This window comes from Ranitomeya imitator, chromosome 2, assembly GCF_032444005.1.
Source record: "Ranitomeya imitator isolate aRanImi1 chromosome 2, aRanImi1.pri, whole genome shotgun sequence".
Taxonomy (NCBI): domain Eukaryota; kingdom Metazoa; phylum Chordata; class Amphibia; order Anura; family Dendrobatidae; genus Ranitomeya; species Ranitomeya imitator.
Genome location: NC_091283.1, coordinates 811,949,313 through 811,964,935, shown reverse-complemented (window position 1 = coordinate 811,964,935; position 15,623 = coordinate 811,949,313). Strand labels below are relative to the sequence as shown.

General features: G+C 38.0%; 1 protein-coding gene across 2 annotated transcripts in view; it reads right to left on the bottom strand.

Annotated features, from left to right (window-relative positions):
- Positions 1-2,335: 2,335 nt before the first annotated feature.
- HMX2 (H6 family homeobox 2) overlaps positions 2,336-15,623 on the bottom strand; it is a 71,019-nt gene continuing 57,731 nt past the window's right edge. Inside the window, exons 2-3 of one of the 2 annotated variants that reach the window (XM_069755902.1) lie at positions 5,520-5,871; positions 2,336-3,359 (exon numbers count right to left, since the gene is read on the bottom strand). In XM_069755902.1, the coding sequence (XP_069612003.1) occupies positions 2,830-3,359; positions 5,520-5,808 (819 nt within the window). In that variant the 5' untranslated portion in view covers positions 5,809-5,871 and the 3' untranslated portion in view covers positions 2,336-2,829. The remainder of the gene's footprint in view (positions 3,360-5,519; positions 5,872-15,623) is intronic. The other variant, XM_069755901.1, reaches the window with a different exon arrangement.

The window sequence follows — 15,623 nt, the reverse complement described above, 5'->3', positions numbered from 1 at the left end:
AATTTACTGACACTCTTCCACAGCCGCCAACACATATCAAAAGGCAGGAAAGTGTCCTAATGACTGAGCCTGTAAAGAGATGCGAAACCTTCTATACAAGTCAGTTATGTGATAACATATTTCAGTAAGCCTGATGTTTGAAAGAAGTTTTTAGAGGGAGAATGCTGGATTTGAATAAAATAATTATTTTTAGGGTTAGAATTTTTTTTGTGTGTTACAGGGTGCTTAGAATGCTATGTAAAAAAAAATAAGTAAATATTAAGGAAAAATAAGTACTATGTGCTTTCTTATTATATAGTGCTTAGTACTGTTATTATTTTTTTTGTACATGATTATACCATATGCTCCTACAAAAGGTAGGATTCCTTTCTATTGATTGTGCAATTTTTCATTCTATGGAAGTCAGAATTTATATATATACATATATATATATATATATATATATATATTTATATGTATATATATATATATGTATGTATATATATATATACATATATATACATATATATCAAATTCAATATGTGTAGTATATATTAGACAATATGCACCTTCAAAAGTAAGGATTCCTTTCTACTTTATGTGCAATTCATTCTATGGAGGTCATAATTTACATATTTATATACATATATATCAAATCCTATATGTATAATATATATTCTACAATATGCACCTTCAAAAGTAAGGATTCCTTTCTACTTTATATGTAATTCTTCATTCTATGGAGGTCATAATTTACATATTTATATACATATATATCAAATCCTATATGTGTAATATATATTATACAATATGCACCTTCAAAAGTAAGGATTCCTTACTACTTTTGTGCAGTTTATCAGTCTATGGAAGTCAGAATTCCTATAGATATAGGATTCCTAACTGTTTCTTTTGCAATTTGCATCCTCTATATATGTGTGTGTGTAAATATATATATATATATATATATATATATATATATATATATATATATAATCTTGATCCTAGAATGAAAAGGTACATGAAATGAATATTTGTATAGTTATAAGGTAAAAAGCATAAACACCACTAAACCAATGATGTAAAGTAATAAATTAAAATGCTAAAAAATACTCCTAATATTGCAAATATAAAATATAAGTAAAAATACAATCTTCCCCCTGGACACAGTTTCATCATAAAGCACAATAATTCTGAGTCTATAATATGTTTTTTATGACTAGTATTTCATATCATTCTATTAATTATCATTTAGTTGATCAGTATCATTGGCTGCAGCAGCTGTCCCCTCTGAAGTCACATGGCTGCTGGGACCAGGGTGGCACAATTTATCTCCCAGTTTGGTTTGATCGCCTTGGCACATTAAAATGGTTGATTTCCTGGGAAGGTAAACATGCAGATCGCTCCATTGACAGCTCATTACCCTGACAATGAGGAGAGGAGAGAGAATGACACGTTTAATTGTCAGTAGCAGCAGCCTCCTCTCCCTGGGTCATTGCTATGATTATTACTCCAGTGATGCCTCACAGAAAACAGGTGGCAGCCACCGGTGCCAGCCACTATCGTTCATCTGGAGTTTGGCGAGTGAGTAGTTAATTCTTTGTTTACAATTAATAAAGGGAGTGATACAATATAGCCTCACTCATTACAGCAAGGCGGATACAATGTAAGGACTGCTGCCGGGACTGACCCCTTCCCCATCACACCAGAATCTGCAGGATGGCACAGGTCTCCATCTTCCAACCTCCAATGCTGGAACAGATATCAACCCCCCTCCCAGATGTAAAAAAAAATCACCTACATTTACTAGACATTCTGAATTTGTCATTATTCGTTGTATAATTGTATGGAGAGAAAAGAAAATCACTGCATCCTCAACTCAAGATGAGATCTAGCAAATAACAAACTCAACTCTGCTACATGTAAATGGCATAAAGGTCTCATTTATAATGTTTTTTGGTAAAAGAGCAGCTATTTGATCTAGATCTAGAGAGTGAAAAATATATAATTTTATACTATAAAATATATGTTGCCAAATATGTTATACTTTATATAATATAAAAAAAATAATATAATATAGGCAGGATATATTGCACAATATATTATATACATTTTAGAAAAATGCATGTTAATTTTAATAAAATGGTATATTATTTTTCTGCGTTTTCTTATATGTAGCAGAGCTGAGCTATTATATATATATACATATATATATATATATATATATATATATATATATATATAATGATATCAGTATGATACAATAAATGGCACTATAAAAATGTATAATAATAATAATTATTATTATAATAATAATACATGTGCTCTCATACTTTTCCATAAGAATGCAATTAAACCATACAGAATACATATAGCTTACATATAATGTGTGGATAGGTATATAATACACATAAGGATGCATACTGAATACTATTATTATAAATTTAATAATTGAATTTAGAAAAAAAAACATTAACTACTTTTATCACAGGAACATAGAAAATAGAATAGCAAGGCATATGAGGTTTATTATTAAAAAATATATATATATCTGTACAGGATAATACTTCTTGTTATATGCAGACATCTTTTACTCCAGGGGCTAATGGTCTCCATGCCCCTGTATACCTGTACAAGTCGCACTGGCATATAACACTTTAATAATACAGACACCTGGAGAAGGGAAAGGAGGGTCTTTAATAAAAAATAATATATAATAAAATTATGTAAATAATACATAGATACATACATAGAAATCTGGTGCAGCAGATAATGGAGATGAGTCAGAGTGGGCGCATACCACATGGTGTATTATTGTATTTCCATTGGTGGGTTGGCACAGGGGGGCAGCAGTCAGTACTCCAGTTTGTTGTATAGGTTATACAGAGGTAAGGACATGTTGCTGCCTGAACAGTATAAGGGGGCTGGGAAGGCAATAGACCTGGGCACTGGTACCCTCAGGACAGAACTGTCTCTGAATACTAAGGGCATGCCCACCAGAGTCTGGGCAGAAGCATGGGCTATGTTGGCAGCCTCCAATTCAGCAGATAACTGTCTCTTCCATTTGTTCCTGCGGTTCTGGAACCAAGTCTTAACTTGAGTCTCAGTAAGTTGGAGGCTGGAGGCCAGACAAGCCCTCTCTGAGCTGCTGAGATACCTCTTCATGTCAAACGTAGACTCCAGCTGGTAGACCTGGCTCCTGGAGAACACTGTCCTGGTCTTTTTCTTGGCACTGCCCTGCCTGTCCCCATGAACGTCCCTCTGCCTGTCTCCTGGTATGCTGCTGGAAGTTAAAAGTCTCTCCTTGCCCCCTGTGTAGTCCTGCTGGGATGGAGAGGGCAGCTGAGTCCGGAGATCGGAACTGGGTGGTCCTTGTGTGTTATCTGCAAGAGATCACCAACATGTCACTACCTGCTCCTCCATCAGCACTCATTGTCAGACTGTCTGTTCAGTGCCAGCAAGGTGCCCTCCAATGATTATACTTATCAATACAAATCACTAAAACCTGGAGTGAAGCTATGCATAATTACATATATATATATATATATATATATATATATATATATATATATCTATACAGTATATAGGCAGTCACAAGTTCTAGGTTTAGATCATTGAAGAATTGCAGACTTTTTTATAGCAAGAAATATATTTACATCTCAACTTGCAACTAAAATGAGGGCGATGATAGATAGACATATAGATAGATAGATAGATAGATAGATATGATACTTGACAGATAGATAAATAGATGAGTGATTGATAAATTAATGATAGATATAAGAGAATATAGATAACTAGATTCTATATATATATTATATATTTATATTAGATAGATAGATAGATAGATAGATAGATAGATATGATAGCTATACATGTAGCTGATAGATGACAGATAAATAGATGATTGATAGATATGAGATTATAGATAGATAAATAAATAGATTATATTAATATATAAAAGATATATTAGATTTATATTGGTTATGTCTAAGTAAATTAGATAACTTGTATCAGATTTAATACTTATGTAGAATTTTTCACTAACTTTTTAGAAACCGATATATGCCTCTTTAAATTAGATTAGCCAAGAACAATAATTTTGTCTAGAGAATTCTTACACTAACATACAAAACGATTTAGTATATTAAGGTATTTAACACAAACATATGTTAGATAGATAGATAATAGATAGATAGTTGATAGATGATGGATAGATAATAGATAGATATGGATAGTATATAGATAATAGATAGATATGGATGATAGATAGATATGGATGATAGATAGATAGATAGATAGATAGATAGATAGATAGATAGATAGATAATAGGTATATAGATATGGATAATAGATTGATAGATAATAGATAGATGATAGATAGATAGAGAATAGATAGATAGATAGATATGGATAATAGATAGATAATAGATATATAGGTATGGATAATAGATAGATAGATAGATAATAGATAGATAATAGATAGATAGATAGATAGATAGATAGATAGATAGATAGATAGATAGATAGATAGATAGATAATAGATATATAGATATGGATAATAGATAGATAGATAGATAGCTATGGATAATAGATAGATAATAGATATATAGATATGGATAATAGATAGATGAATAGATAGATAGATGATAGAAGGATAGATAGATGATAGATATATAGAGAATAGATAGATATGGATAATAGATAGATAGATAGATAGATAGATAGATATGGATAATATATAGATAGATAGATGATAGATAGATAGATAGATAGATAGATAGATAGATATGGATAATAGATAATAGATAGATAGATAGATAGATAGATAGATAGATAGATAGATATGGATAATATATAGATAGATAGATGATAGATAAATAGATAGATAGATAGATATGGATAATATATAGATAGATAGATGATAGATAGATAGATAGATAGATAGATAGATAGATAGATAGATAGATAGATAGATAGATATGGATAATATATAGATAGATAGATGATAGATAGATAGATAGATAGATATGGATAGATATGGATAGATAGATAGATAGATAGATAGATAGATAGATAGATAGATAGATAGATAGATAGATGGATGGATATTTTCACCCCTGTGATATGAGAGGCTGGACTGTCTCCCCCAGTGCAGTGCTGCCGGTGCAGGAGACGGTTGGGCGCTGTGCAGACGCTATTATCCCGGGCAGTGCGTTATTAGCGCTCTCCTCCTGTACAGGTGACACATCCCGGGTCCCCGGTCACATGCGCCTCTATCACCCCCAGAACTACTGCTGCCTGCGACATTTCCTTATTTAATGTGCTACTGTCCGTACAAACCACAGCACTAAAGTCCGACGCATGTGTTGTCATATAAAACCAGTATAAGGGTCCTGGGACACAAGACGAAGAAAAAGTGACCAGTGCAAACCCAGTAAGATGCAGTCGCTCTGCCAGCAGACTAGAAGGGTCCTGATGAATGCATTGCCAGCATTAGAGCCCGACCCCCCAGCAGTGCTAGTATAATGGAGCTACTCACTGAGACACCTTCGTGAAGTGCAGGTGTGGGGGGCTTCGTCCTTGGACTCCTTGCTGTCTGCTGCCGAGCAGAAGCAGCGCTGCTCCCTCCATCCCTCCTCTTCTTCTTCCTCTTCTTCCTCCTCTTCGGAGGAGGCACTGGGGCTGGGCTCCCTGCATGTGATGATGGGCGCTCTGCTGCTGTACGCCTTGGCACGGCCAGAGGTGGTGGTGCCCTGCAGGATGGACTGGATGGTGAAGCTGGAGAGGGCGGCTGGGGGGCACTTAGTGGCCTCTTCTTTGCTGCTCATCCTGAGGACATAGGACGGAAGAGGGTGAGGAAGATGATGATGATGGAGTTGCACTGAGGGGGGCTGGAAAAAAAAAAGGAGGGAGTACTACAGTTTTTAATAATGGGGGTGTCTTTTCTTCCAGTTTGCACATACAGACTGCATCCCTCCCTATCCAAAGCACAAGTCCCTACGGATCTGCTGCCTGCCTGCTGGCGTGGCTACATCTGCAGGACATCCCCAGCTCCAGAGCACCAATCATGAGCTGCAGGCAGCCCCGCAAAAATTGAAATTCCATTGTGAAACCCCATGCACCTGTGTGGAGAAATGACACGAGGTCAGTAGTGTATCTAAGATAGATAATGGAGGGGCACGGTCAGCACAGGTGGGCACACTAGACATAGCTGCTTGGGAGAAATAAAAGGAAACTAGAGGACAAACCATTAAGTCATTGGAATAAATAATCCGAATGTAAGAAAAGAACTTCTAATGTTCAGTTTTTTTTATTTGTCAGGTTTGCTTATGCCTTATATAGGAACATGATGATGATGATGATGAGAGTACATATAAAATCATCTGTACTTACAGTATATGCTGATTCTGCAGAACTAGAAGTACCAGCAAGTCATCTTGAAGCCTCACAGTTTTATATAGCAATATGTATACTATGCAAGATATTTAATTTTTCAGATTTACTTGCAGTCCCACGAAAAAGTAAAAAAGTACAAGTGACATACTGATGTCAAATTAAAACCTCAGCCCTGTTTCATGCACTGTATAAAATAACATATAGAAAATTAACAGCTATCATAGCAAAATATATATATATATTTATTTATATAAAGGAGGTTGTTTATATATATAATAATATATATAAATATATATATAAAAAATTAACAGCTATCTTAACAAAAAATAATATATATATATATATAATTATTTTTTTTTTTGTTAAGATAGCTGTTATTTTTTTATATATATATTTATATATATAGTAAACAAAAAGGGAAACAGCACAAAAAGATGTAAAAAAGAGGACTTCAATTCCCTGTGGCGTGGCAACATTTCGGATAATACAAATCTCAAGCTTGAGAAAGGATTTGTTTTATCCGAAACATTGCCACACCATAGGGCATTAAAGTCCTTTTTTTTTTACATCTTTTTTGTGCTGTTTCCCTTTTTGTTTGCTGTCTGAAAGGCCATTGGAAAGCTGGTCAGTGAAGCGTGCACGCTTTAAGGTATTTTTTCTGGCGCTGTTCCTCTTTTTCTACCTATATATATATATATATATATATATATATTTATATATATATATATATATATATAGCCACCTCCTTCATAAGGCCATGTTCACACATTCACATGTTCAGTATTTTACATCAGTGTAAGCCAAAACCAGGAGTGGGTGATAAATCCAGAAGTGGTGCATATGTTTCTATTATACTTTTCCTCTAATTGTTCCACTCCTGGTTTTGGTTTACAAATACTGATGTAAAATATGGATCAAATACTGAACGTGTGAACGTGGCCTAACACATATTATTACTCAACCTTTATGCCATACACAATCCTCAATACAAAGAAGAAAAAAATATAGAAAATGTCTGGACAAATCCTAGCCTACTGCACAGGACTATTATTCTATTTCAGTGGGTGCTCTGGAATATTTTCAAATAGTTTTAAAGGGGATCAAATCTTACTTTTGGGAAACCAATGATTAATAATTGAAAATATAATAACGGATTGTTAAATGCAGAAAACTCTTAAATTGCAAACTTTTAGGAAGAACAAGGTGACTCATCTCTGTGAACTCCAATGGTCAGATATTGTATAATTCTCTTTTATTCAGTTTAATGCTGTGATTTACAGCAGGTTGCTACATTCACAGTTAGTCCAAGCTTGGGAAACAGATCCTAGTCCATCCTTGCTGCAGGGCAGACATTCCATTGGAAGATGATATTTTATCCTTCTACTTGATCCCTGCTTTTAAACCATGTCTTTCAATTATTCAGCCGTTATAGTTTGTTTGTTTTTTTCATAGGATGTTTCTTGGATGCATTTTTATTTATGGGGGGCTACAGACCCATAGCCAAAGAGCTCCACTTTAAACCCCCAAAGTATGATTGCTTTAAGTAAGGCCATTAATGCAGCTTATTGACATCTGTTTATTAAAAGGGCACTGCCTGTGTCATATATCATCTGTATAAGTTTGGAATTAGTTATCCTCCTTTTCCCTTTCACACCCCCTCTCTATCAGTGGGAGAGATGAGAGACAAGTGTCTGGCGCCTGGAACCTGAGCCAACATCATTTCATACACAAGCACTATTACATGATCACCCAAAGCCAGCAGGCCGACTGCCCCCAGCCCCCGGCTCATTGTATTACCTGTCATGTTTACTGGGAATAGGAGAAAAGACTCATAAATTAATGTTGCATTTGGTGGAAATGGTTTATTGATCTCCTACCATGCCCTTATGTGGTTGCAGTCTTAAAACTATTTTTAGGTTGAAAAATGCTGGCTTTTATATGAAAGATCTCACTCACGAATATAAGGGTTTCTATCATGCCCACTGAACCAATACTTCAATAATGCCCACTGAACTAATACACCGCATACGGTATGTTGATATTCCTTGTAGAACGTATATCTTGTAAGGCCTACACATTGATTATATGAGTGTCAGAGCTTGTATATTTCAACTGTTCAAGAACATACTACAGGGGCTGGTGGGGTACGTGCCATTGGTTGTTGATACTACCGAGCCACCCCTTCCTTGGCCTTGGCATTTAGATCAAAGGGAATCGTCGCCCTTGGGTGAAGGAAAGACAAGCTACAAGTCTTCAGGCCTTGATACAAAGCTCAACCATGGCCAGTAACGCCTAACAATACAATGCTGCTTCACCCCGCACACGTTTCTTATAAGGCTACTAAAACATACCCAAAAATTGTAAAGGCAAAACTCTCAGGCTATGTTCACACTGTGTCATATTGGCCAACATGTATTTTATTGGCAGATATCCATGGCTGATATTTCACCACCGATTTCCTCGGGGGCATGCTACAAATCTGCATGAAAATTAGCTTTGTTAATTGAGCTAATTATCTGCTTTTCCAGAGGAGCGAACAAGTAAAGTCAGCACGGTGGCTCAGTGGTTATCACGGTGGCTCAATGGTTAGTACTGCAGCTTTGCAGCACTGGGGTTCTGGGGTCAAATCCCACCAAGGACAACATCTGCAAGGAGTTTGTATGTTCTCCCCGTGTTTGGGTGGGGTTCCTGCCACACTCTAAAGATATACCAGTAGGGAATGTTGATTGTGAGCCCCAATGGGGACAGCGATGATGCGCTGCGGAGTATGATGGCGCTATATAAGTAAGCATAATAAGTATTAGGCTATTTTTTTCCATGGCTCTCTTTTTCCATGTAGGCATCAAAGATCCACCCAGATTTTTTTTCCACTGCAAGTGACGAGGAAGTGATCTTGTTTTGGCATAGAATATCTGCCAAAATCTATGTCAATCTGAAAAATGTGAATACGTTCTTATATTAACAGGCGAAACATGCTGCCCGATACACAGGCAGCACGTATCAGTCACTGTATGATTTCAGCCAGGAATGTATGACTTAGAACTGCTGTGGCGCTTTAGAGAAAAACATACTTTCAAAGCTGCCAGGCACCGGGCGACATAGGAGACTAGTCGGACAGGTGTTTACAGGTGGCTTCTCTCCGCCCGCTCTACTTGACTGTCAGCTTTTCTCTGCATGCATGTATAGGGAGAGACCTGTCACTCAAGGGGAGTGGGTGGGGCAAAAGCCACCAGTGTGTCTGATTCGTGCTGTCCATGGTTCAAGCAGCATGTATCAGCAGTCAGGTTCCCGTTAATAAGAGCATTTGCACACATCTTTTTTCAGTTTTTCAAGATGAGTACGCTTAATGAAACACCAGCTTTTTTTCCCCTGTAACATCTTTTTTAGTGTTTTTTTAGGTGGGGGGATGGGGTTGTTTTCCCTGAGTGCTTTTTCAATACTTGGAACCTTTTTTTTCAGCATTTTTGTGTGGCAACTTTTTTTTTTTACAGATATTTACATGATGTTTTTTTTAGCTCTATTCAACAATTAATAAAATGCTAGAGTTTTTTTCGTGCAAAATGCTCAAACAGACAGCCGAGCATAATCTGGGGTCTTTTGAACCTTCTCTTTGTCTATTATTGCAAAGTATAGTGCAAGGGTGTCAAACTGCATTCCTCGAGGGCTGCAAACAGGTCATGTTTTCAGGATTTCCTTGTACTGCACAGGTGATAATTTCATCACCTACACAAATAATGAGTTGGTGATTAAATTATCACCTGTGCAGTACAAGGAAATCCTGAAAACATGACCTGTTTGCAGCCCTCGAGGAATGCAGTTTGACATCCCTGGTATAGTGTATAGAGCAGAAAACGCCTGACAATATTAATTCTTTTAGCTGCTTGTCTTTGGAAACCTGAAGAGGATAAAGGATGCCAAAAAGACTGAACATATTAACAGTAAGTCATTTTTAAAAATAAATGTATATGTTCTTTTTTTTTTTTTTTTTGCATAGTGCTTTTTAAGGAGAGTTTCAGAGCGGAATCCGCTTGAGAAATACGTCAAGTGCACATAAACCTCAATTTTTGAAAACTGTTTTGTTTCTCATCTTCGTTTTTACTCGTATATTTAGGTGCATTTTTACCTACAGATGTTACATTGCCCACTACTATAGCAATGTTGCCAGAAATTACAGCACAGTCCATAAAAATTCAACACTTTTTTTGCCCTGTCTGCAAAAAAATATTAAAGGCGTCCATGTTTTTTTTTTTGGAAGCTGAAGAAACATATGTTGATTATTTTGACTGTAATTATCATCATTTTATAGTTTACAGTAAATGCAGCTGATGTCTTCATATCAGAATTATGGGCCGTAGAAATGTATTTGTATGGCTTATGATCATAATTATTTATTATGGTTTTACAATGTGTCCGAAAAATATATTCTCTGTCTGTGATTTTTTGATAAGCTGTCCAGAAAAAATAAAAAAGTAAATTTTGCAACCCTGCTGTGTAGCATTAAAGGACAATGGCCATGCACCTTACTGGGCCTACTAATCCTAATTTCTGGTTTCACCCAATTCTGATGACTGTTCTCTTCATATCTGTGAGCCTTCGCGGGCAGGGTCCTCTCTCCTCCTGTACCAGTTATGACTTGTATTATTTAAGATTATTGTACTTGTTTTTATTATGTATACCCTTCCTCATGGCGCTATAACAATAAATAATAATAATAATAATAATAATAAAACAATATCCTGAATATTGCAATATCATAGATCTGTAATGTTGGGGTGTGGACTGTGTTTTTGAATAAATTCACATTTTTTTCTGAATTTTCTGTAAGGGCTTACACAGGTAGTAAGACTTTGGGCATGGACCCAATATCCTGGCACATAGGGAATGATTCATCAAAACAGTTTGATCCAGTAGCGTGGAGTAAAACTGTTGCACAATACTTGCGTAACTCATAGTTGTGCAAAATTTTGCGACTTTTGACATTTTTACATCAGTACTAGCAACTTTTTGAAATTTGGAAAGCGGCATAAATGAGTGCAGCCCAACAAATTAATCATAATTTATGCCACAAAAGTGGTGTAAATAAATACAGAATTTTACTGGCACATGAAAGATGCGTGAAATCGATTTAGGGAAGAGTAAGATGACTGTAAAAATTCGGATGAGGATCGCTACGTAATGCTCGGACTGGCCGGCGGGTCTCATGACCCGAACATGACAGCATGTATTTCTATGCTCAGGTCGGCAGAGGCGATGACCAGTCCGAGCACTGCGATGCGATCCTCGTCCGATATTTATACGGCCGTCTGACTCTTCCCTTAGAGGAATACGTGACCACGACTAATGAATTTGGCACACTTTTCTCCAGCGTACCCTGTATCTAGACTGGCTTATTAAAACACCATTCCTGATGACTTGGTCCCTTAGAGTTCTCATGCCAAGTGTTGCCATATGGTGTCCCCTTAAGACACTATAGTCTGCCGTAAATACCAATGGTCCCAAATTTGCTGGGAATGTCCTGATTTTGCTGGTAATGTCCAAAATTTTGGGCCTAAAAGGGACATTGTTTACACAAAATCCACTCACAAATGGGCATTTCTGGTTGGGTTTGGGACATTTCTGTCCAGGGCTATAGCCCTAAACTGATAGCACTGATGTTGGTAACAATGGACACAGGTAACTCCTGAGGGCCTTCTGTATAATATCAGACCCACACGGCTCATGGGATCAGTACAGTACTATATGGGCCCATATGCTGTTAATAGTACTTAGTAGTGACGTACACTTATAGGTCTGAGACGTAAGGGCCTCATTTATCAAAACTGTGTTTGTTGCCCTTAGCAACCAATCAGAGCTCAGCTTTAATTTTTTAAACAGCTCTGGTAAAATGTAAGCCACGCTGTGATTGGTTGCTAGGGACAACAATGATAAAGTTTTCCTTTTAGACAGTTTTCATAAATCTGCTGGTGGCCACTGACACGTGGGACTTATCTGCCAGTTATTCTGAGATTTGAAGTTCTCCATCTTCACAGAAATGTTTCCTGCTTGTGGTCTTTTTTTTTTTTTTATTGGACATTGAAAAATAACTCCATGCTTTAAATTCTGCGTAAATTCTAATATATTAAAAAAAGAAATTACAGGACTGTATAGAAATCAATAGAGACAAATGTCAGGGCATTCTCAGATGATATTTTCATTAACTCTGAAGCAGTCTATTATGCGTGCATTATTGAATAAAGTGCTGGTAATGTTATTAAATGGCGTCACGTGCCCGCTGTTCTTTGACCAGATGTCTAATCTTTAAATACTCCTTGATATACTCAGTAATGGACTAATTGATTCACAATACGCTCCCCAAATCCGCCCTTCTCCCCTGCTGTCTCTGCTTGCTGTAGTGAATAGGAAAATAAGACCTCATGCAAGCCCTGTACGGTCCCAAATCAGTACCCCCCTACAATTCCAAATCAGAACCCCCCTACAATTCCAAATCAGAACCCCCCTACAATTCCAAATCAGAACCCCCCTACAATTCCAAATCAGAACCCCCCTACAATTCCAAATCAGTACCCCCCTACAATTCCAAATCAGAACCCCCCTACAATTCCAAATCAGAACCCCCCTACAATTCCAAATCAGAACCCCCCTACAATTCCAAATCAGTACCCCCCTACAATTCCAAATCAGAACCCCTCTGTACAATACTAAATCATTACCACTCTGTATGGTTCCAAATCATACAGTATCCCTCTGTATGTATGGTACCAAATCAGTACCCCCCGTAGGGTCCCAAATCAGTACTCTCTCTACAGTACCAAATCAGTACCCCTCTGTATTGTCTCAAATCAGTATCCCTCTGTCCGGTCCCAAGTCAGTACCCCTTTGTATTTTCTCAACTCAGTACCCCCCTGTATGGTACCAAATCAGTATCTTCCTGTATGGTTCTAAATCAGTAACACCTGTACGGTACCAAATCAGTACCTCTCTGTAGAGTCCCAAATCAGTACCCCTCTGTACGGAACAAAATCATTACATGTCTGTACGGTTCCAAACCAGTACCTCTCTGTACGGTTCCAAATCAGTACCCCTCTGTACGGTCCCAAATTAGTACCCCTCTGTACTGTCCCAAATTAGTACCCTCTGTACGGTACCAAATCAGTACCCCTCTGTACGGTACCAAATCAGTACCCCTCTGTACGGTACCAAATTAGTACCCCTCTGTACTGTCCCAAATTAGTACCCTCTGTACGGTACCAAATCAGTACCCCTCTGTACGGTACCAAATCAGTACCCCTCTGTATGGTACCAAATTAGTACCCCTCTGTACTGTCCCAAATTAGTACCCTCTGTACGGTTCCAAATCAATACCCCTCTTTATGGTATCAAATCAGTACTCCTCTGTACGGTACCAAATCAGTACCCCTCTGTACGAAACCAAATCAGTACCCCTGTCCCGTCCCAAATCAGTACTCCCCTGCACAGTCCCAAATCAGTACCCCCTGCACAGTCCCAAATCAGTACCCCTCTGTACGATACCAAATAAATACCCCTCTGAATGGTACCAAATCAGTACCCCTTTGTATGATCCCAAATCAGTACCTCCCTGTACCGTCCCAAATCAGTACCCCTTGTACCGTCCCAAATCAGTACCCCTTGTACCATCCCAAATCAGTACCCCTTGTACCCTCCCAAATCAGTACCCCTTGTACCGTCCCAAATCAGTACCCCTTGTACCATCCCAAATCAGTACCCCTTGTACCCTCCCAAATCAGTACCCCTTGTACCGTCCCAAATCAGTACCCCTTGTACCATCCCAAATCAGTACCCCTTGTACAGTACCAAATCAGTACCCCTCTGCATGGTACCAAATCTGCGCTCCCGTAGTCATCCCATAGTCATAGTGTTAATGACAGGCCCTATATCAGCTTCTGCTTCAAAACCAGTTCTACTTGCCAATAGTCTAAGGCCGGCGTCACACTGGTGACTTAAACGGACGAGTGCAATGCAATAAAAAATCGCATTGCACTCGGACCAATGTTACTCTATGGGGCAGCTCCCACAGCCGATTTTTTGTTCTACCGTTTTCCTTGGTCCGAGACAATCGTAGCATGCTGGGATTGTCACGGACACTCGGCCGACTCTCCGCTCACTCGCACCCACATAAGCCTATGGTTGCGAGTGAGACAGCGCACACCACTCGGATATCAGCTGTGCGCTAAACGCGGACCCCGGAAATGGAGGAAATGGAGAAATTAGTTTCTCCGCCTCCTCCGCAGCTGTGCTCCGATCCGCTCTGTGTGAGAGGCTCCGTGCACAGACGCATGACACTCGGCTCCTGCTCGCAGCAGAGCAGGAGCCGAGGGTCATTAGCATATCGCATCCGATGATCTCGCATTGGATGCAATACGCTAGTGTGACGCCGGCCTAAAGAAGAAAAATGGCTCTCAAATCGGGAATGGCAGAATTATTTTTACAAAGATCTGGGATATTTTACACTCCATTATCCGAAATTCACCTACGACTACATTTTAAGCAGGTATAATATATATCATATAGTATATTATGTACACTCTGATGCATCAAGTCTGCATCTGTTAAAGGCAAACTGTAAATTAAAATATATAATAAAATGATATTCCACTGTGTCAGGTACTGCTGGGGATTGTTATATTCTGCACTGCAGCTCTGGGGTGTTCTCCCCAGCAGGTGTCACTGTTCCCAGTAGCAATCTACATGCTATAGAGATCAATACTATAAATGCTACAGAGCAATATTACACTATACGATGCTACAATACGTCACACTACAATACACTGTATTCTACTGTATTTTCTATTCTACACTATACTGTACTGTTCTATACTGTTCTATAGATCTACGGTTGGACTTGTCCCTTGGGTCATGGATTTCTCTGAATCTTTTGATGATATTATGTACTGTAAATGGTGTGAAATTCAAAATCTTTGCAATTTTATGTTGAGAAACATTTTTCCGAAATTGTTCCTCAATTTTTGTACGCAGTTGTTCATCTGACCTTCTTTGCTTGTGGGAGGCTCTGCCTCTCTAACAAGCCCTTTCTTAAGCCGTCATGTGACAGTTGAAAATTGTCCTTTCACCTATGTTTCATTGGTATCACTTAATTGTCCAGTTTTTTGCTAACCCTGTCCTAACTTTTTGAGATGTCTCGCTGACATCAATTTCATTACTTTTTTCAAATGAAATGGAAAAATGTTCCATCTTCTGATTTGTGTTT